This window comes from Falco cherrug, chromosome 7, assembly GCF_023634085.1.
Source record: "Falco cherrug isolate bFalChe1 chromosome 7, bFalChe1.pri, whole genome shotgun sequence".
NCBI classification, from domain to species: domain Eukaryota; kingdom Metazoa; phylum Chordata; class Aves; order Falconiformes; family Falconidae; genus Falco; species Falco cherrug.
The window spans coordinates 35,230,159-35,250,979 of record NC_073703.1 but is presented as its reverse complement, the minus strand read 5'-3'; the positions used below and the strand labels follow the sequence as shown (position 1 = coordinate 35,250,979).

General features: G+C 49.5%; 1 protein-coding gene across 2 annotated transcripts in view; it reads right to left on the bottom strand.

Annotated features, from left to right (window-relative positions):
- TXNDC16 (thioredoxin domain containing 16) overlaps positions 1–20,821 on the bottom strand; it is a 41,874-nt gene that overhangs the window by 15,550 nt on the left and 5,503 nt on the right. For both annotated transcript variants that reach the window (XM_027803464.2, XM_005437898.3), the window contains 14 exons: positions 20,615–20,818; positions 19,588–19,670; positions 18,411–18,484; positions 17,499–17,573; positions 17,046–17,167; positions 16,443–16,533; positions 14,168–14,324; positions 12,102–12,268; positions 10,938–10,998; positions 9,330–9,483; positions 8,010–8,156; positions 7,497–7,556; positions 979–1,147; positions 337–473 (listed from right to left, as the gene is read on the bottom strand). In XM_027803464.2, the coding sequence (XP_027659265.1) occupies positions 337–473; positions 979–1,147; positions 7,497–7,556; positions 8,010–8,156; positions 9,330–9,483; positions 10,938–10,998; positions 12,102–12,268; positions 14,168–14,324; positions 16,443–16,533; positions 17,046–17,167; positions 17,499–17,573; positions 18,411–18,484; positions 19,588–19,670; positions 20,615–20,818 (1,701 nt within the window). The remainder of the gene's footprint in view (positions 1–336; positions 474–978; positions 1,148–7,496; positions 7,557–8,009; positions 8,157–9,329; positions 9,484–10,937; positions 10,999–12,101; positions 12,269–14,167; positions 14,325–16,442; positions 16,534–17,045; positions 17,168–17,498; positions 17,574–18,410; positions 18,485–19,587; positions 19,671–20,614; positions 20,819–20,821) is intronic.

Here is a 20,821-nt window from a genome sequence, read left to right as displayed (position 1 = left end):
TTGCAGAGACAGGTCACCCAGGGCACTGGTGTTTTGTGCTGCTACCCAAGCACCATGTCCTGATCCTGTCAGGATTGCCAGATGCCACCACACTGAGTGTTGTACAGGTGCCTGGCAGCCGAATGTCCCCTGAGCCAGGATATGGATCCTAGGTCCCACATCTGGAATCACCTGCTATCTTCTTGCAAAAATAAAAAGGGTGGTGCCAGGCAAGGCTGTGATGTGAGTAAACACGTTTAGAGAAGATGAAACATGGAGGAACTTCCAAGCACCTGGAATCATCCCTCTCCCATTAGGAATGAAGCTGAGTGCTTAACCCACAAATACAACACTAACCTTCACTGGTGGCTGGACTAAATACTCCTAGAAGCACAGTGTGGTGATAGGATGACAGCTCAGATGGAAACTCTCCTCTTAAATATCCTTCTGCTTCCTCAATGGTGGCCAGCTTCAGAGGGCAGGGAACTCGGCTCCTATGGGAAGGCAGAGAAACAACATTGGCTGCCACCTTGTTCACTTTCCGGATGAAGAGACAAAAGGGCAACCTCAATCCAGCAATGCCCCAACCCAATATGACAACTGTTATGCCTCATTAGGCACAAAAAACAGTCACCTGGGAAGGAAGGACAATGCCTAGTCACAGAAAGGCACTGGAGCTGGTTATGGGGAAGAGAGAAGAGCCCTGAGCTAAACTGGCTGGTCTGAGATCTTTGAGATGCCTGTTAAAAATAACAGAGAAGGAATTCCAGCAAAGAGAGAGGGACAGTGACAACAGGTGGATGCACTGCCCAAGAACAGATGTTCCCTGATATTGAAAAGCACAAAAAGTTCCTCAGCTCATTTCCAAACCAGGTCTACAACCAGACCTGACATTATTTTTCCAAAAAGGATTCCATTACACAGGCCGTGAAGCATCCAGAACATCACCTAGCAGATGTGCCAGCCTTACTGTGTGGGGACTCATTTACAGACACTTACAGCATGATGAAGCTGGTCAGTTCTTCAGTTCCCCACATGCCGTTGTACCTCACTGATCGCTCTCCCCTCTCATAAATCTTGATGGCAGGAAACTGAGTGACATTCTCCTTTGTGCAAATGCCAGGCCAGTCCCAGCAGTTCACCCGAGACAGCAAAACCCCCTGAGTTCCTAGAATGGAATACAAACACATATAAATAATCTGGGAGGGTGGGGCAGAAAAAGGAAAAATGAAATGGTTGAAAAAGAGACCTTTTTATTAGCTTCTTTGGGTATTATCACATCTACTTGTATTAACGCTGCCAGAACTCCTATTGGCTTTGGCACGCATCCTACAGGGCTGGATCCTAGCACTCGAAGTGAGCCCAGGTGGGCTACCGCTGAGAAGCTGCTGGACCATTCCTGGAGTCAACCGCTGCTTTGTGTGGGCAGGATGTCAAAATCCAGCCCTAAATATACAATCCTTTTGAGTACAGGCTACCTCCCTCTTGAAATCATTCATGGATGTGCCTTACACTTTTGAGCATAACAGTAACTGTTTCCAGCCTGTGAATGTATTAAACACCCCAGCAGGTGGGGATTGATCCAAACAACAGACCATGGGGAAAATAAACTCAGGGAACTGGCAGGTTGCACTGCGCAGAAAGAAATTCCCAGAGATGTTCACATCCGGCTGGTTACTCAAAGGGACACCATGAAACCCTGAGGCAACTGTCCAGGGGCATAAAAGGCAGTAAGGAAATGTACTGAAAATAATTTAGGATTAAGGCCAAGACAAAGAAACAGGCCCTCACAGGAAAAAGGGAAGATAAAGCTTGGCATGGAGAAGGCTGAAGAGAAGGCTCCAGAGAGCCTTCATAGTGGCCTTTCAATACTTAAAGGGGGCTTGCAAAAAAGATGGGGACAGACTTCTTAGTAGGTCCTGTTGCAATAGGACAAGGGGGAGTGGTTTCAAACTGAAAGAGAGCAGATTTAGGTTAGACAGTAGGAAGAAATTCTTTACTGTGAGGGCGGCGAGGCGCTGGCACAGGCTGCCCAGAGCAGTTGTGGGTGCCCCATCCCTGGGAGTGCTCAGGGCCAGGCTGGATGGGGCTGGGAGCAACCTGGGCTGGTGGGAGGTGTCCCTGCCCGTGGCAGGGGGCTGGAACTGGATGGTCTTTAAGGTCCCTTCCAACCCAAGCCATTCTGTGCCTCTATGATTCAAAGCTTTTTCATTTACTAAGGTGCCTGGTATTGAAAAGTGTCTGTTCTAACTAAAGTATGAAGGAAAATACATAAGGAGCAGTTAAAGGTGATGTAAGACACATGTAATACAGGCCGGCAGTCTGATGGCATTCCCCCTATCCTACCTATGCCAGCTGTTCATGCCCAAGCCACTAGCAGGTTCCTTTAGGACCTTAAGACAGGGGTCTTAAGGCAAAGGAAGAGCACCTGGGAATTACAGAGCAGTCAGTCCAACTTTGGTTCCTGGGAAAAGTCTTAAAAAAGCTTTTTATGGGTCTCACCAAAGCAATACACTCAAGGGATTTGTAAGCAGCAAAACAAATGAAGGCTCTGTTCCCCTCACGTTCTCCATCAGCCCAAGACACAGTGCCTGCAACTCCACCATGTCCTTTCTTTCATCTGCAGGCTGGGCGCAGACCAGCACATGCTGCTGCTGGTTCACAGCTGAGTCCCTGCTAACCAGGTGGCAGGTGAACCTGGCTACCACCCCTTGGTTGCCAGCCTCGCCTAAGCTGCCTCCTACCTACATCAGGCTTGACCAAGGATGGCAGGGCTGCATACAGTCCTCAGGCCATACATTGTCCATGCCCACTGCAGGAATGTCGTATCTCTGCAATCTTCATACCTTCCCTAAATTTGTTTGAACAGGGTCCAACAGTTACATGGGAAAGTTGGGATGAAACCTAGAGACTAGCACACACACGGAGGCAGACCATCGCAAAGTGTCCTTCAGAAACCAGGGTCAGGGCAGGTGATGACAATTTCTCAAGAGTATAGCACATCAAAACCAGCTGAACTTTCTTCTCTGTGTGGCCTGGGTTTGATTCTGATCATTATTTTCATGGCCTGGCTGATGGAATAACACACACATGCAATCTGCAAATGACCCCAAGCCCAGAGGGGCAGAAAGGAATTTGAAGGGCAAAGTCTAACAGCAGCAGCATTCTGGGATGAGAAGCAGGATGTGCAGATATCATCAATATTGCAGAAACGGGCAAAGCTCATTCTGGGATGAGCTCTCAACAGTGTCTGCAAGACACGAGAGGAAAACGATGCTCTGCTGTCCCAGTGAGACCTCTGCAGAGCCCAGAAGTGAAACATGTTTTTAGAAAGGCTGAAGCAGATGAGAAAGAATCTGGAGAATTTTGGAAGACGTGCCTCCTGAGGAAAAACCCAAAGAAGAGTGTTTCTTTTGATTGGAAATTGCCTGGAAGAAAGAAACAATAAAATCTACTAATAATATGTAAAGTCAGCTTTGGAGGCAACAGTGAGAACGCTCTCAAGTGTTGCTCAAGGACAAGCAACAACCCATTCCCAGGTAGGGAGCTTTGCCCAAATATTAAAACAAGCAACTGAGAACCAAGCACAGCTGAAGCCTTTCTGGCAGAGAAGCTGTGAAGGGTTTTAATCACAGGTCAGAAACGTGTCTGCCAGGGATGGGCAAGGCATCTCCACAGACCAGGGTGATGGCAGATGTGATCTTAGCATGTGTTCCTATCTCCTATCCCTATGTCCTTGGCATCCCACTGGACCACTTTCTGCCACCCTCATTTTATGTTCTGCTTTCACAGCTCACATGAGGAGTTCGCTGCTGTTCTGCCTTGTGTCAAACTCATGTACAGAAAAAGCAAGCAGCAGCATGGGCCTAAGGGTCTATTCCACTCAGACAGCCGGGAGTTGTCAAAACACTCCACGAGAGCAGAAATGGTTTGTGTCATTCTCCAGGCTCTGAAATAACATCTGAAATTAAAAGCCTGCCCTTGGATTTTTTTCACACCTTTGATCCAGTATAGCTGTTTTTCATCATCTGTTACCACATAATCTTGTGTCTTGCCCAACTGTGAAAAATAATGACATGGAAACGGGGCTTTGATGTCTCATTAAAACTGAGTTGCAAGGCTGCTCTAAGGTCCCTCGTATATGAGTTTTAGTATTTGGATACTACCTCCAAAGGAGCCCCATCTGGCCTGAGGAACACCTTGTACAGGATGACCATTCTCCCATCCCAATCTGCACAATATTATTAATTACAAAACAAGCAGCAGTTTCAGGAGTTGAGTAACAGCAACAGACTGCTCAGCCCTGTGGTCACTGTTGGGCTGCTGGATGGGAAGAAAGCTGAAAGAGGAACACAAGATCCTACTGTTCTGTGATTTCAGGTGCTACTAAAACCAGCAAACAGCAAGAACCTCTGTCCTGGGGGTCTTATAAAACCAGGACAAGACAAATCATCAGTGTTACAGGGAACAAGAAAAATCAAGAATCTCTTAAACTTCTAATCCTTTGGAGGGCAGAACTGGCATTAGAAACAGCTCACTTGAAGAGCTGTTCCAAAGGCTACAACATGAAAGACAGGTAAATTATGTACGCGGTGCTGCACTTCAAGAGGACGAATTCAATATGGAATCCTTACTCCAGATTTAGGTTCCATGAATATACATTGCTAAATCACACCAGTGATTTTCATGCCTTTGAACTACAACTTCAGACCCCTGTCTCTGAAGTCATTGGCCAAGAAGACCACAGAAGCACAGAAGAAGGAAGCAGAACTGTGTTTCATCACAGCCTATCGTTCTTCTTAGACATTTTTTTCCTCTCTTCTTTGCAAAAAAGGCCAATGACACACCTAAGAAATGCTCAGCACTGCCTCACCTTCACATCCCCTTCATGGGTGCTGCTTCCATAAATTCCCATCCTGCAGAAGAGACCAAGAGCTGCAGCAGTTAGCCCCAGTGGCAGTGAGAATGGCACGCTCTTGCTGCCAGAGCAGAAAACGTGCTTGCTTCAGCAAGACAGACGTGCTTGTCTTTTTCTCTTGCTAGATTGGATCTCTCAACAAAGGAAAAACACTTGGGAGGCTATAAAATTAATTTTGTGACGATATGCTGAACATCTGTTATTGGATGATTCACAGGGTCATTCCAGTCTCCAGCCTCCCCCACTCCCTTGGCACTTGATCTCATAGGGCCCGTTCTTAGTGCCATTTTGCACAAAGAATTGGCATCAGAAGTGGGACCTGGTTCTGCAATTCAAAATGTGGCTCCAGAGCGGGTGATTCATGCCTCAGACAGCTGGTCGTGTCTTCTCAGCCCTTGGGGGAGAGCTCCACCCCAGAGAGCAGGCAGGAACACCAGCACTTCTGGGGGAGCTGTGAGATTGCCCCAAAGCCATGCCCCAGGTTTTATTCTCAGTCCTGCACAGCTCAAGATCTTCTTCTTGATCCAGACTTCTGTCCCTTGCACGGCTGGATCTCCCCTCGCCCTGGCCATAACTGAAAGCCCAGGGACCCCCATCCTTTTAGGTCTTCCAGCTCCCCTGGTAGCCCACCTGTGCCTGAGGCTCCCTCAGCAGCAGGGACAAAGAACTCCAGATCCACTAATGCAGCCGCTCTCCATCCTCTTGAAGGCTGCAGTAGGGAAAGCAGACTGGAGACATTCCACAGGTCACATCTGGCCTGGGAGCCTTTGGTGGGATCTCACTGATCACAGAGGAAAGGCCCTAACCCCAATTGGTTCCTAATCTCTGTTGAGAATCTGCCGGTGTCTGCTTCCATGAACCGAGATTGTTATCAAATCATTCAAAAAACACATGGTGAAAGCCTGGCCGCATGGAATCAGCCAAGGCTTGGCCACTGGCTGAGGAAGAGGCAGGGTTTCATCTACTGCCTTTCCCAAGCTGCTCCCCTAGCTGGTCTGACTGCTGGGCAGTCTAAAAGAAACCCCAAACCATCAACAACCATAACATCTCTAACAACAACCACTCCCTCTGAGCTTTCCTGTTTATTCCTGGGATTTCGGTCCAGATCAAAGCTGCTGATGACTTTCCCTCCATGCAATCTATGAATGCAGAATCACTTGCATCCAAACCACAGCACTGTCCACAGCGTTCCCAGGAGGGTTTCCTGTAAGCAATTCCCACTGAATCTGCTTCCCAGAAAGTTGGCCGGGTCCTCTGCAGGCTCTACACGTGTCCCCACTGCTGACAGCTCAGCCCGAATCCTGCTTGCACTCTGCAGAATGTGGTGCCCACTCCCAGGGAAGTGCCACCTTGATGAAGAAGAAAACCAAGAGAAGGCACCAGCCACCTCCAGGGGTGCCAGAACAGCTCTTGCCCAGATCCATCCGATTTCCCCACTGTGCTGCAATGACTTGGGGATGAAGCCACCTCTGAGTTCCCTGGAGCCAGAGGGAGAAAGAGGCCTTTCTGGAAGAGATTCAGCTCATGTAAGAATGATGGATGTGCAGAAGAACCCACCTCTTTCCACTAATCGCAGAGGGATGGGGCTGAAGACCTGAACGAAGCTGAACTGGGGCTTACACTGCTCAAGAACTGCTGAGACCCTCTTGAAAGATCACTCCCTTCTGCCTTTACTACCAGACTACCCAATTTGTGCTGTCTTTAAGTGTAGCTGATTCTTTACTGTCACGTGTTATTTATGGATTTCTGTGGCTGCCTGCAAGACTTCCTATGTAATTAAGACAGTCTCCAGGCCCTGAAGGCATCATCATTGTAAATTCTTCCTCTGACACTGTCCTGCCCAGGCGGTGCCTGCCCACACCTGTCTGCCATGCTTTCCACCAAAACCAGGGCAAATTACTGCCCCTTTCGAGATGAAGTACTTCCAAGGACAGGAGATCTGATGTGCCACCCAGCACACTGATTTTCTGTGCATCTCCTGGGTCTGTGCAGGACCTAGCACTGAGGGGCACAGAGAGGATCCTGTTTCCATGATGCAGGCTACAGTGCCTGCTGTTTGTTCTTCCTCGCCCCAAAGCCCACCCTCCCCATGTCACCCACTGCTGCTGATGCTCTGCCCTGGTCCTCCCCACACTCTTGGGCATTCATCACACAGTCACTGTGCCCACCAACATCACCACCATCATCCATCACACTGTCACTGTGCCCACCAACATCACCATCGTCATCACCACCATCCATCATGCTGCCACTGTGCCCACCAACATCACCACCTCAGCTGTAAGGCAGTTGGAGCAGCTGCTGTGTGCCAATTTACACCAACAACATAAGGTGACTGCAGAAGGCTGCATGCCAAGGCTGCATGCCCGGTCCCATGACTTTATAGAGGCATAAATGGACTGCAAAGATCCCTAAATAAGAAACAAAGGACTCTTCTTAAGCAACCTGATGTGGGTATACCTTTCTTAAGAGTCTGAGGGGAAAAAAATGTGTATATTCTGGGTAAGGAAGTACTACCAACACCCTCCCAGGCTTCTGGTTCCTCCTGCCAGGGCAGGTGGATGCCAGCTGTAAAGCACCCAGCCCTGTGGCACCTTACCTTTCAGGTGAACGGCTACCTCGGTGTAAGACCGCAGCACTGCCAGGGACACTGCCTCCCCTGAAACACAGGAGAGACACAGCCCTGAGGGACATACAGGTGACAGACCAGCCCCACCTCGCCCACTAATAATGTCACATTATGATTCTCTGCATCCTAAGGTGCTTCAAGCTCCAGAAGACTTGAAAGAAATAAGGATAATTGGACTTTGGCAGCAACCAGGCTGTCTAGGCTATCCCTTGAGTCCATGCTATCACAATTTCCCCTCTTATCCTACATTCAGTCCCTGTAAAATGAAGGTTAAAAACCTATGAACGTCTTCTGTACTAGGAGCTACTGTCTGCACACATCACCAGAATTTAATCTGATTGCTAACAGTGGGTGGAGGCCCACAGGGCAGGATGCGGCATTTATTTATCGTTTAAACTTGTCTACAGGATCACCACATTATAGAGAGCATGGCGAGCAGTGCAAGCTTAGAGAAGGGACAGCCAGGCTACATGTCATACTCACAGCTGGCATAGAACAGCACCACAGTCCGGGCAGTCTCCAAGAGGGCAGAGTGGAAGGTCTCTTCCGTCAGCACAACGATCTGCTCCAGGGGCAGCTCTCGCTTCTTGTCCCTGGAAACAGCTTCCACCACCTGATCATCCTGAATGTCTGCAAGGGACCCACAGCCCTGCATGAGCGCACACACACACAGGGCAGAGGGAAGTGCAGCCCCCTGTGCCACCCCAGTGGCATCTTCTTATAGAATCTCAGGACCATTTAGGTTGGAAAAGACCTTTCAGATCATCAGGTCCAACCGTTAACCCAGCACTGCCAAGCCTACCACTAAACCCTGTCCCTAAGCACCACATCTGTGCATCTTTTAAACACCTCCAGGGATGGTGACTCCACCATGTCCCTGGGCAGCCTGTGCCAGTGCTTGACAATCCTTTTGGTGAAGACATTTTTCCTCATATCCAATCTAAACCTCCCCTAGTGCAACTTGAGGCCATTTTCTCTTGTCCTGTCGCTAGTTACCTGGGAGAAGAGACTGACCGCACCTCGCTACACCCTCCTTTCAGGTAGCTGCAGAGAGCAATAAGGTCCCCCTATGTTAGCCAGCACCGCTCAGCAGAGACACGGTGACTGGCAGCAGGGGCAACTGCCTCGTATAGGGGAGTGGAGGCACAGACACACACACCAACTCATCAAAATGCACTTATACCATCTCACACCAGTTGTGCCCCCTGATTTGAACACTATTCTTCAAGCACGTTGGCTCCTCTAGGATCCTGTGCCACTTTTTTTGGAAAACGAAACCAATTTTGTATGGAAAGCAAGTGCATTTTCAAGGACACATTGCAGGGCCTAGTGTTTTCTCCCTGCAGAAAGCAAGTCTGGAACAGCTCTTACAAAAACATGTCTCAAAGCTTTCCAAAGGGACTGATAATTCTGAGGCTTTTCTTCTGATGCTTGAAAAGGAGACAGTGTTGGGTGTACTTTAAACTCCTCATGCCTCTGAAGCTGGATGTGCTCAAGCAGAAGCACCCCCATTTCCACTTCTGCATGCACTTCACATGCAGCACTTCTGCAACACTTTCTCTAACGGCTGCTGATTTTTCTCCCTGGTGTTTCCCCTAAAAATTATTCCTGTCTGTCACAAAACTCCAGTGATCTGCGAAGAATGAAAGAGCCACTTTGTACAGCCGTGATGTGACTGTGATAGCTTGCCTTGGATTTGCAAAAGTGTTCTCTAATGCTTTTACACATGCCTGCATGTCCCTAGCAGGTGCTGACTGCATGTCCTATCTGATGACAATCAGCTTTTCACTGTTATTTGCACACCTTGATTGTTATTCTCTTTTTCATCCTCTTCTTCCTCCTCCTCTTCCTCTTCTTCCTCCTCCTCCTTCTGGATTTGTTCAACCTTGTTCTTATCTTCCACCAGGGTTATAACTTCATCAGTGTCTTCCAAGACCAGGTATTTGATTGGCACTCCCTAAAGAAAACAGAATAAATCAGTGAGAGCAAAACATCACTCTCTGCCTCTTCTGCCTGCAAATCAAACTCAAGGCTGATGGGGCACCATCACCCAACTTCTTACTTTTGGGTGTATGTCAACAGATTCTTAAAGCTGCCAAGCAAGGAAGCTTCTGGGATGTGTTTTTTTGGCCCAGTTTCACCTGTGCGTGAGTTTTTTTCACTCCAGACTGATGTTTTGCCCACTTCCACCCGTGCATGAGTTTTTCTCACTGCAGACTGACATCTCCTTGCAAGGAAGTAACTGTGTCTATGTGGGATCCTGTGCCTGGAGTTGTGAAAGTGAACACCCACTGCACCTCCCAGCGTCTCAACATAGATCTACCACTGCAAGAAAAAGCCTAGTGGCCAAACAATGAAGGAGAGTGGGGAGGTACGGGGTCTGTATGGCTGCCCCCAGACTAGGAGGGGTCAGGCTTGGTCAGAGCAGCCCACCACAGCCTAGGAAACTGGCACAAAAAATCCTTTATCTCATGAAGCTCAAGCAAAAAGAGTGCTCCCCAGTGTACACAGGCTGCCAATCCATGTAAACAAAGGAGCAAAATGTATTTGGAAAGAAAAGAGCAAAATGCATTTCTCAGAAAGGAGACCTTGTCAGCTTAAAAAAAAATGTTCTGGCACTGTCTCAGCGAAAGGCACTTCAGAAAAAATTGATTTGATAATGAACTGAGAGAAATGACAAACTGCTGGCACCTCCCATTGGCTCTAAGAGGAGAAACACCACATGCACATCTCTCACCAGGGCATGGGAAGCCCTCAGGGGATGCTCAGGTTCAGGTCTGATCCTGTGTCTTTGCAATCACAAGTGTGACAGTTCAGGTAATCTGGGGCAACGTGTGCTCCCTGGCATTTGTCGGCACTGAATTCCATCTTGCCTCACAAGCTGGGTCAGGTCCCTCCAGAGTTTAGCTCATCTTGATCAACCTCATTTAACTTACACCCTGCCCTTTTCCCAGATCTCTGCCAGAGGCATTCGGCTACACCAGTTCAGCACAGACCTTTGGTTGTCTGCTCTTTGTTTCACACTCATTTCCTCTCCCGTCTTTTGAACGCTTTTCCTAAGGGGGCAAGGGCCTTCAGAAGTCCAGATCTTTGGGGATTTTGCAGTTGGACTACTACCTTAGCTAGTTCACAACCTTGTGTTGCCTTAAGGTGTAACAGAGATGTCACCCTACGTTTTGAATCCAAAATAAACTCCGTATGTTATCTTTGCCAGCACGTACAACTGCTCTGCAGCACCAGACTCGGGCAGTTCCAAATACATGCATGCATCTAGGGAAAGACACTTCCCCTTGAGCTTCTGGGAAGGCTGTCAAATAACAACGGAGCCAAGCAACATCCCAACACCTCTCAAGAGCACCATGCCCAGATAGGGAAATGAGAGTTGTACAAGAAAGAAATCCAGCATCTAACCTCATCTGGTGTCTTGAGAGCGACGTTTGACTGGAGCAGAATGTTCAAATCTACGTGGTCCCTTCCAAAATACAAAGTGAACATTAGATGGTGTGACACGCAAGGTCACCCCCTCCATTTAGCCTGCCTGGCTGGCAAGCCCACCTCTCAGCAGCACCACGTCCTCACAGAGTTGTGCTTCAAGGCTCCCGAGAACTTGCAGGAACCCAGAATCAATGTCAGTGGCGGAGAAATAGGCTCTAAATGACCTTCTGGTGGCACTGCACTGCACAACATGCCTATTTCACAAGGGGCTTGGATTCCCTTTCTGTGATTCAAGTCTTTGCTCACACACTGGTAGCCACATCCCAGCGCAGCTGCTCTGCTGGTGGACTTCAGCTCATGACTACATGGAACCAAGAAGTGCCTCCATACAGGGAGGTACCATGGTGGCAGAAAGCTGGAATGAAAGAACCCACACCCATCCTTCCTCCACCTCCTCCCATTTGCACAGCTGCCAGCAGACATCCCCAGAGGCTGTGCAACCATGCCTACAGGGGCTGCACACCTCCTTTGGCAAGATAGCATGGAAGCGTTTTCAAACACAAGCCAGACTGGAGTATGCAGGCTGCTCCTGAGCCCATGGAGCAGAGAGAAGTAACTGAAGGTCAGCCATGGAGGAAGGCAGGTATGCTCAGCACAGCTGCCCTATGGCCAGCCACAAGCCTGTCTCCTGCGCTCCTGGGGAGCAAGCGTGTTGCTTTAACTCCAAGAGCCCTTGTTGACTCAGGAGGCATCACTCACTGAGCAGAGACCTTGATCGCATCCTAGCACCCACAGTCCACCTCCTTTACTGGATCTCCTTCTGCCCTTAATTTGAGGGCAAAATACAAACCTTCCATCTGTGCTAAATTTCCTTTCCAAAATCTCTCTTAGTCTGTTTTTCCACTTCTAAGTCAGCAAGAAACTCAAACGTTTCTATGCTTCCAGCCAGTCTGAAACCAAACTAATCTGATTCTGGGCAAGTCCTTAAACGTGACACCCTCTTGCAGGACATAGCCTAGTTTTACTGCCTCTCACCCAAATGTGAGTAAGCCCATTGACTCTCATCCTGGCGGTGGGGTAACTGAGCTTGGAAACACCACAAAAAGCCAGGAGAACCCCAAAACACCCGAGAGCAAATACCTGGACAAAAGGGCAACTCCTGCTTTCCCTAAGAGCCGCCAGGCCACAAACTCTGCTGTCCTCCTGTCAGCCTCGTAGGTCTCTTTCTGGCTAAGGATGAACACAAGTGGTAGCCCAAGCTGTAAGTGAACGGTGGAAACCTTCTCTGGGTCCTCAGCAACCTCTGTCTGGAGAAGAGAAATGGTTATACTGCAGCACATCTCCACACCACTTGAAGATACCTCAGGTCTTCTCCTGTACAGCCCAAGCCACTGTGTGTTCCCCAGACACAAAAATAATGAGGCCCTCGAGAAAAAAGCCTCCAACTCTGATTCTAAAACATCAATTGAAGCAGAACCCACACAATCCCAGTTAAATTGTTCTAACCTGTCATGACTCTCCCTGTTAAAAACCCAGGCACTATTATGCACGTTCTTTGTGACTTAGCAACTCCAGATGTCAGAACTCCATTAATTTTTATTTACCTGCCATCCATTCCCTGGGGCACTTTGAGAGTCCCAGCCACAACATGCAAGAGCTGGCATCCTCTCCCTTCCTGCCTTGGACGTGCTACTTCACGACAGCACGGAGCTGCTTAACAAAGTGCCTTCCCTCCATGGGCCTAACCCATGCTGGCTGAAGGAGGCACTTCCCAGCTCATCTACCTGTCCTTTTGGCTGGGCAGAGATGTCACCAGTGGGAACTGGAGGCCTGCTGAAGTTCACTGCCCCATGGGACGAGGAGATAGGAGGGAACCTCCAGCCCCTTGTGTTCACCAAGGCATGAATCATAGAAAAGTTTGGGTTGGAAGGGACCTTAAAGACCATCCAGTTCCAATCCCCTGCCACAGGCAGGGACACCTTCCACCAGCCCAGGTTGCTCCCAGCCCCATCCAGCCTGGCCCCGAGCACTCCCAGGGATGGGGCATCCACAGCTGCTCTGGGCAACCTGGTCTGGTGTCTCACCACCCTCAGTAAAGAACTTCTTCCTACTGTCTAACCTAAATCTGCCCTTTTTCAATGTAAAGCCATTCCCCCTTGTCCTGCACTCCAGGCCCCTGTAAAAAGCCCCTCCCCAGCTTCCCTGTCGGCCCCTTTGGGTACTGGCAGGTGCTGTCAGGTCTCTCCGCAGCCTTCTCTTCTCCAGGCTGAACAGCCCCAACTCCCTCAGCCTGTCTCCACAGCAGAGGGGCTCCAGCCCTCTGAGCATCTCCGTGGCCTCCTCTGGACTCGCTCCAGCAGGTCCATGTCCCCTTGATGCTGGGGGCCTCAGAGGATGACTGATACAAACTCCCCAGGGTGCTGAGCCTCCTGTGGGGAGCCTAGGAACACCTAAGGACTTTGGGTTTGTTTAGTTCGGAGAAAAGGAGGCTGGGGGCTGACCGCACTGCTCCCTACAGCTTCCTCAGGAGGTGCCATGGAGAAGGAGGTGCTGATCTCTTCTCTCTGGTATCCAGAGATGGGATGTATGGGAATGGTTCAACACTGCACCAAGGGTGGTTTAGACTGGACATTAGGAAGCATTTATTTACCAAGAAGATAGTCAAACACTGGAACAGGCTCCCTAGAGAGGTGGTTGATGACCTGAGCCTGTTGGTGTTTAAGAGGCATTTGGATGATGCCCTTAATATCATGCTTTAACTTTTGGTTGGCCCCGAATTGGTCACGCAGTTGGACTAGATGGTCGTTGTAGGTCCCTTCCAACTGAAATAGTCTAGTCCTATTCTATGTTATTCTATTCTTTCCTATCCTACCCTACCCTATCCTAATGTTCCAGCAAAGTCCAAGAAACACCTCCACCCCTTTCCCACTCATGGTGCTTACAGACAACTAGAGGACCAGACATTGGTGCCAGGGCTCCCTGGAAAGGTCTAAGCAAGCTGAGCAGTGCAATGCAGTGTCGCTCCCATCCAGCCCTGTGCCTGTGTCTTCCTTGGACCTGACCTGGGAGCTTTGTCATTAACTTCATGGGGAAGGGACAGATTCTCATACTCAGCCTTGCCTTCTGCTCACACCTCCCTCATCCTCACATCCACCCCAGCTGCCCTCTTCCCCACAGGGCAAGTGGTTCCTCTTTCCCAGTCATACCACCAGAGGAGCTCCCATAAGCTTGAGGTGTCTGTGGATGTTGAGCATTGTCAGAGCCTGCCCCATAGCTGTCCTCCTGCAGGGTTGTGCCAGGTCCGTGGCCTGCTGGCAGTGGCAGAACAGCAGCCACGCGGACGGCACATCAGGCTCATCATTGCTGTGAGAGAAAAAAAAAAACAACCCATGCTGATCATCCACCACAGGGTTTTTAAAATGCCCCAAAAGAATCACCATGTTTGCTGATGTTTTACAGAGCAGATGATCCTCAAGTTCAGGGATTGGTAGGCTTGTAGGACCTCTTCAATAGCCCTACTACTGACAGGTATAATCGGGTTCAGGTACCTTTCAGAATTGTGCTGAACAACTAATAAAGACCCTGGCTCACCAGATGTAAATGAGCCCAACCACAGAAAAGTTGGCCCAGCCTGAGAATCACAGAATCACTTAGGTCAGAAAAGACCTTTAAGATCACAGAATCAAAGAATCATAGACTGGTTTGGTTGGAAGAAAGCTTAAAGACCATTTAGTTCCTAACCCCCTGCCACGGGCAGGGGCACCTCCCACCAGCCCAGGTTGCTCCCAGCCCCATCCAGCCTGGCCCTGAGCACTCCCAGGGATGGGGCACCCACAGCTGCTCTGGGCAGCCTGTGCCAGCGCCTCGCCACCATCGTAGTGAAGAACTTCTTCCCCATATCTGTATCTGTCCTCCTTCAGTTTAAAACCACATCCCCTTGCCTTATCACAGCAGGACCTACTAAGAAGTCTGTCCTCAACGTTTTTGCAAGCCCCCTTTAATTATTGAAAGGCCACTATAAGGTCTGCCCAGAGCCTTCTCTTCTCCAGAAGATCATCAAGTCCAGCTTTTCTCAGTGGAACCAGTCATGCCATTGCAGTGAAGACCCTGAGAGGAGATGGAGAGATAAAATCTACAGCTTTGCTCATGCCTTTTACCTCACTGATGACATCTTACAGACTGTATAAGGAATATTCCACCTTCTGGACAGCATTTGTTTTGGCGGCGCCACAGGAAGCAGTGAGGTTGAGTTGCTGGGATGGGTCTCTGGTTAGTCATTCCTGCTCTGGTACCATCACTAGTGTTGGCCTGTGTGTTAACTCTGGGAAGTCACGTTCCTTTCCCTATGCACCCATTCCCTACATCTAAACCAGGGATGACCTTCTTCGTAAAGGGTTTTAAGATCTCTCTGTGGAAGAGTAGAGTATAGTAGTAAGACCTCAAAGCCTGCAGTGTCCCGGTTGGCTGAAGGCTGTCATGTTGGCGAAGCTACCACCATTTCACCAGCTAAGGCGATGGCCTGCTGGGGTCTCCTCTGCTTTAAGCAGAACGAAGCCGATTCCTGTCCAAATGACAACCGTGCCACCTAGTGGCGGCCACGACGTGCTGTCCTTGATGACGATGGGATGGCACCTTGGGAAGGACCACTGTGGTAGGCAAATCGTTGTACAAATGCTTTGCCGAGGATGCAACGTGCTATGTGATATTCCCACCTTCCTCCTTCTCAGCCTCCTGCCTGCAGCAGGTCACAGCAGCAGCAAGTCACGTTGAAGGATCTGCCCCTCTACTGCAGCTCCTCCTGCGTGGGAAGAGGATGGCCTGAGCTGGGCAGCTCCTGTTGGGTGGGAAGTCCCAAATACATGAGCAGTGTCTCAGGCAGCTGAACTGGAGAACTCGCTGCTGCCAGAAGTTGCTGAGATGAAAACTAAAAATGTGTTTAAAAACTTCTGGTGGCTGTTAACACCATGAGTCCTGAAACCTCCGACTGCCAGAAGATGGGAGGCTGCAGGCAACGCACATCCATTTCCTCAGGTCCTTTGTGAAGCACCTGTGGCCACTGCAGGGGTAAGATATGGAGCTGGGTGGTCTTTGCTCTGACCCGCTACAGCAGTTCTTACCCTTCTCAGCTGGCCAGACTTGGTCATCAAAGCACAAAGCTGAGTGTTTTAAGACTGTAACATCAGCTCTATCAGCCCTCCCGAAAACCCATGGCTGGGGTTTGATCAGTCAGCTACGGAAAGGAGACAGTGGGCTCTTCTCCCGTAAAATCCCATTCCATGAACAGTCACAAATAGCATGGCTAGTCCAAGTCCAGGAACAGAAGCAGCAGCTGGTTTTGGAAAAGAAACCAGATCTGACTGCCCACCCTTGGCATAACACCCTAATACCACCCCAGTATCTGACCTGGGAATCTGAGAAACCCAGAGCAGAGCAAACAGGGCAGGGGAGCAGCTCTCCCTGGTGGGGGTGCATTGGACATACCCAGCGTCTTTCAACAGTGTTGCCTCAGTTGTCAGAACAAACTGGTGCACAGTCCCGTAGACAAACGCTGCCTCCATCACGGCTCTGTGCTCTGGAAAGAGAAAAGCAAGATGAACTAATCTCAGCTCCCTCCAGATCTCCCTCTTCATCCTTCCCAACTGTAAACACCAGCGCCCAGGCTTTCAGAAACTCTCGGTAAAATGCCACAGCTGTCTGAAGACACACGCTGAAGGTGACAGTGTAACTGGAGCTGGACCCAGTTGCTGATTGCCTGTAAACACACAGGTGATGGATGTGAATCCATTCCACTGCATAACCAGAGATCTGCCTATGAAGTTATTTTTAAAGACAGTAACCTCTGGCTTGCTTTCCTTCTCAAGTCCACCTCTGAAAGTTAATGCTCCCAGCAAAACTTTGCTGGTGCAACTCATCCCTTTGGAAACACAGTGAGACATATAGAGGTGGAGAACTTGTGGCTGGGTGGCCCTTTCAGGTTTCCCTGATCCTCCATTTGCAGGATTTTGGGTCAGAAACCCAGCTCCCTTGCCCCTCACTAAAAAAGGCTCTGGAGGAGAGCAAAGAAGAAAATTTGAGTATTAATACCTGCTGTGCCAGTAGCTGGTACATAGGCAAAGACCATGTTCAACTTCCCTTTCAATGCGTTTTCAATGTTCTGAAGTTCAGCCAGTGTTTCAACGTATTTAACTTCATTAAAGAGCAGGGCACTGAGGAGTCAGAAAAAAATGCATCAGCAACTGTTTTAAGAGCAAATTTGCAGCTACATAACCGTGATGGGAAAAGCAAGGTCAAATTCCAGTTTCTTGCTGGCAGATTGAAGATTCACAGCCAAATGCAGCTGCCCAGATGTGTGCTGGTGAGTTATCTCAAGGGCATAGATTTAACAGGGTTAAACCATCCCAAAGAGAGAAGCAGCCTTCTGCTTGGCTGAGAGCAGCCTCCAGAATATGTGGGGGTTGTATTTATGCAAAATTTTATATCAACAATTGCAAATGGAAATTAAAGGATTTCACCGAGATGCATCTGGTCTGTACTTACAACAAAACGTTAGCAACAATGGAGTTCACGTCAAACAAGGCATCGGTGGGGAACTCTCGGATCAGCATATTACCTCTAGGGAGGGAAGGAAACAGTATCACCAAAGAAACTATGAAAGATTAGCTACACGTACTCATTTAATTTTTACTCTGCTGAATACTTCCAGACATCTGCTGGCAGGTATGGCTGGCAAGAAAATGTTAGAATTGAATTTGGGGATCTCCTAGAACGAGGTGTCCCAGCAACACCGTTTTAGTGAAGCCACCTCCGCCACTACTGTTTCACTCAGCTTCTGATGCTGGTAAGAAGCCTAGCACAGGCTGACAGAAGCTCTCTACACACTAAGCATCACCCTGTAGATTCTCACACCAGAGGAAATATTTCTGTGGGTCCTGTACAACAGTCAATGAGAACTGAGCCAATTCATGGAGAAGCTTCCAGATGACAACCCATGGAGAGACCAAGAGCTCAACCTTCACATCCAGGGCAGATGAGCTAACCACACCCACAGGAAGAACAAATGCAAAGAAAACTTCTTTCTAGGGCTAGACCCAAAACCTAGTGATCTGAGCATAACTCTGGAGGACCTGGGGTAGGAGGCCACAAGGACAGAAGAACACTGATGGAGGATTTCTCTCGTGGTTTCACGTAGCAGCACAACCCTCTGCTGCTCAAAGGAGCATGGGGCAGGACGGGAGGTTTGACACTGAGGACAAAGCATCTACTTTGCCTGTGTTGGACCTTTCAGGGGTAGTTTTCACTAAAGTCTGTATGTCACTGCTGTCCTCATGGCTCCTCTCTTCCTCCACAGACTTCTCTGATCACTGACAGCACTGCCTTCAAACATCTGCACTGGCAAGCAATGACAGTTGTGGCTGGGTGGCATCATGGTGCCCAGAAAGCGCTCCTCACCTGAACAGGTAGGCTTTCCTTAGTGTATTTTCCTTTCCACAATATCTTGAGACATCTTCTTTGGGACAATGAACCTAGACATTGAAAGCATGTAATTAGACACTCAGCTCCACAAATAACTACAAACATACAGCACTACGGTTTTCTTCCATTCAAGAGTCTAAATACAGCCTTTGCAGACCTGCTGGGAGAGAAAATACAAGAAAATAGGGTCCAGAGATGGGGTTTGGAGCTTGTACTTCAGTTCTCCAGCTCAGCCTGCCTTGATTTGGGTCTAATGGGATCAAGAGATCTTATGATCTGCCCAGCATATTCAAAGTGACAGATCACTGTTTGCTTATTAAATTTAGCCTGTCTCTGGAGGAAATTTAAGACATACACACAAACATATAAGCACTTTCTATAATCTAATTACACTGAATTTGTAGTTCCCTCACCTCAACCTGCATGAAGTTGCAGCTAAAAACTCCTTTATAAGAAATACTTATTGCACTGAATTGAAACAAAGTGAACTCTCCCCATCCACCATTCCCGGCAGTTTGAGCTGGCAGGAGGGAGCTACAGAGGGAGCTGGGCAGGTCCCACCCAGGTGAGATGAGCAGGCTGATGCCCTCCTGTGCAGCACACTGGGACCGTACTCTTCCTTGTGCCATGCCTGTGGGTACCCAGCAGTGAGCAGGCAACTCCACGCCCCCATGCAGCTGCTGGGAGGCCAGATTAGATCAGCCAGCTAAGCCAGGCACGTGGCGTTGCCCATGAAGAAGACCAAACAGTGGGAAATATGTGAGTCGCTCAGTGCCCCCTAAACCCACGAACGCCCAACAAAGCACACAGGTTCATCTACTGAGACTGAACTGGAGGCTGGGGGCAGCTCAGGGCTGCCCCTGTCTGAGCCACAGCACTGCCAGTGCTCCGCTTCATGGTGTTTGGAGCCACAGGCACAACATCGAGCCTCTCTGGGACACAGGAACCTGCCCACATCCCACAGGCTGAAGGTGTGATGCAACACCCAAGCAGCAGATGTAAGGCCAGGGCAAGGGATAAAACTGTGTGCCCTGGCCTGCCAACATCTGCTTTCTTCTGGGGTCAGTCCCCGGGGTGGTTCTGCCCACCCTGCAGGAAGCCCTGCAGAAATAATCTGCAGAAACAGCCTGTCCCACTCCTTGTCCCCATTTACCTTCACCACCGAAATGCCATAGTCCTGGAGGGCCTCGGCTGCGTTCTCAATCTGCTCCAAGAAGGGCTGGGCACCAGGAGAAACTGAAACACAAAAACCCCTGGTTTTCATCCCTTCCCTTTACAGATGAGGCAGATGGGAGGACCTTCAGGGCAAGCACCGTGCTCTGGCACTCTAACAGCACATTAAGGTCTCCAGGAAAACAACCCTGGGACGTCTGAGCAGGGCAAATGGAGCTGTGGCACGCTGCTGGCGGAGGTGCCTGCAGGGATGTGGCTGAGGGGGGCAGAGGGACTGGGATAGGTTTTGTCAAACAAGTGCTGCTGTGCTGGGCTACAAGTCCTCAGAAGTCAAGAGCATCCTCCTGCTGCGCACTGAGACAGTGCTTGATGTGATATGGTCTTGCTGTTACTCAGAGTAAGGTACTTACCGAAACAAAACTAATTACAGGCAACAACATGAATGGCCTCAGACTCCCCTCCTTCCTTTCTAACACACCCAGCTCCTCAGCGCTGACATGGGAGCTGTGCTGGTACCTCAGCCCACACTGGTGTCTCTGGGAAACCACACCTGGGGGTCACGAAGGAGCAGAACAAGAAGGGCAAGGCCAAGGATCTTCTAATTCTTGACAGCCCTTAGTTCCCCTGCATGCAAGGGATCCCCCTTTCCCTGGGAGGTACCATGGCAGAGAAACCCAGCCCCTTTGACTGGCCAAGTCCTTAGGATGCTGGGTTTCTCTTCCACGGTACCTCCAGAAAATAATCCAGAAAATTATCAAAGAGATTTGAAGGAGCGTCCCTGGGGACACAGCCAGGAAAGATCCCACCCCAAGACATCTCTGCCTGTGAGGAGCACTTGGAACTGTGTAAACACAGATTTGCCAGCTGAGCTCAACCAGCTCTTCAAAATAACTCTGGGTGTAAAAGTCTCGAGAATTGTCTCTTCATTGTCCCACTCTCACACACACCCTCACCAAGCCTTTGCTGAAAACCCAGGCTGATGTAAATCCATACTGTTAAATACACACCATTATGGCTGAAATAAGCCAGGGATGCTCTGCCGGCTTGCAAGCTGCTGAAATACCGCTGGGGGCTCAGCTCCTGCAGCAGCCTTGCACTTCCCCACCTTGGGACGGAGAAAACGCAGAAGAGCAGGAAAGAGAAGGAAGACACCCATCTGTCCTTCTGAGCTGACATGGCTGTTATCAGATACAGGCACGGGAGAGTCACAGCTG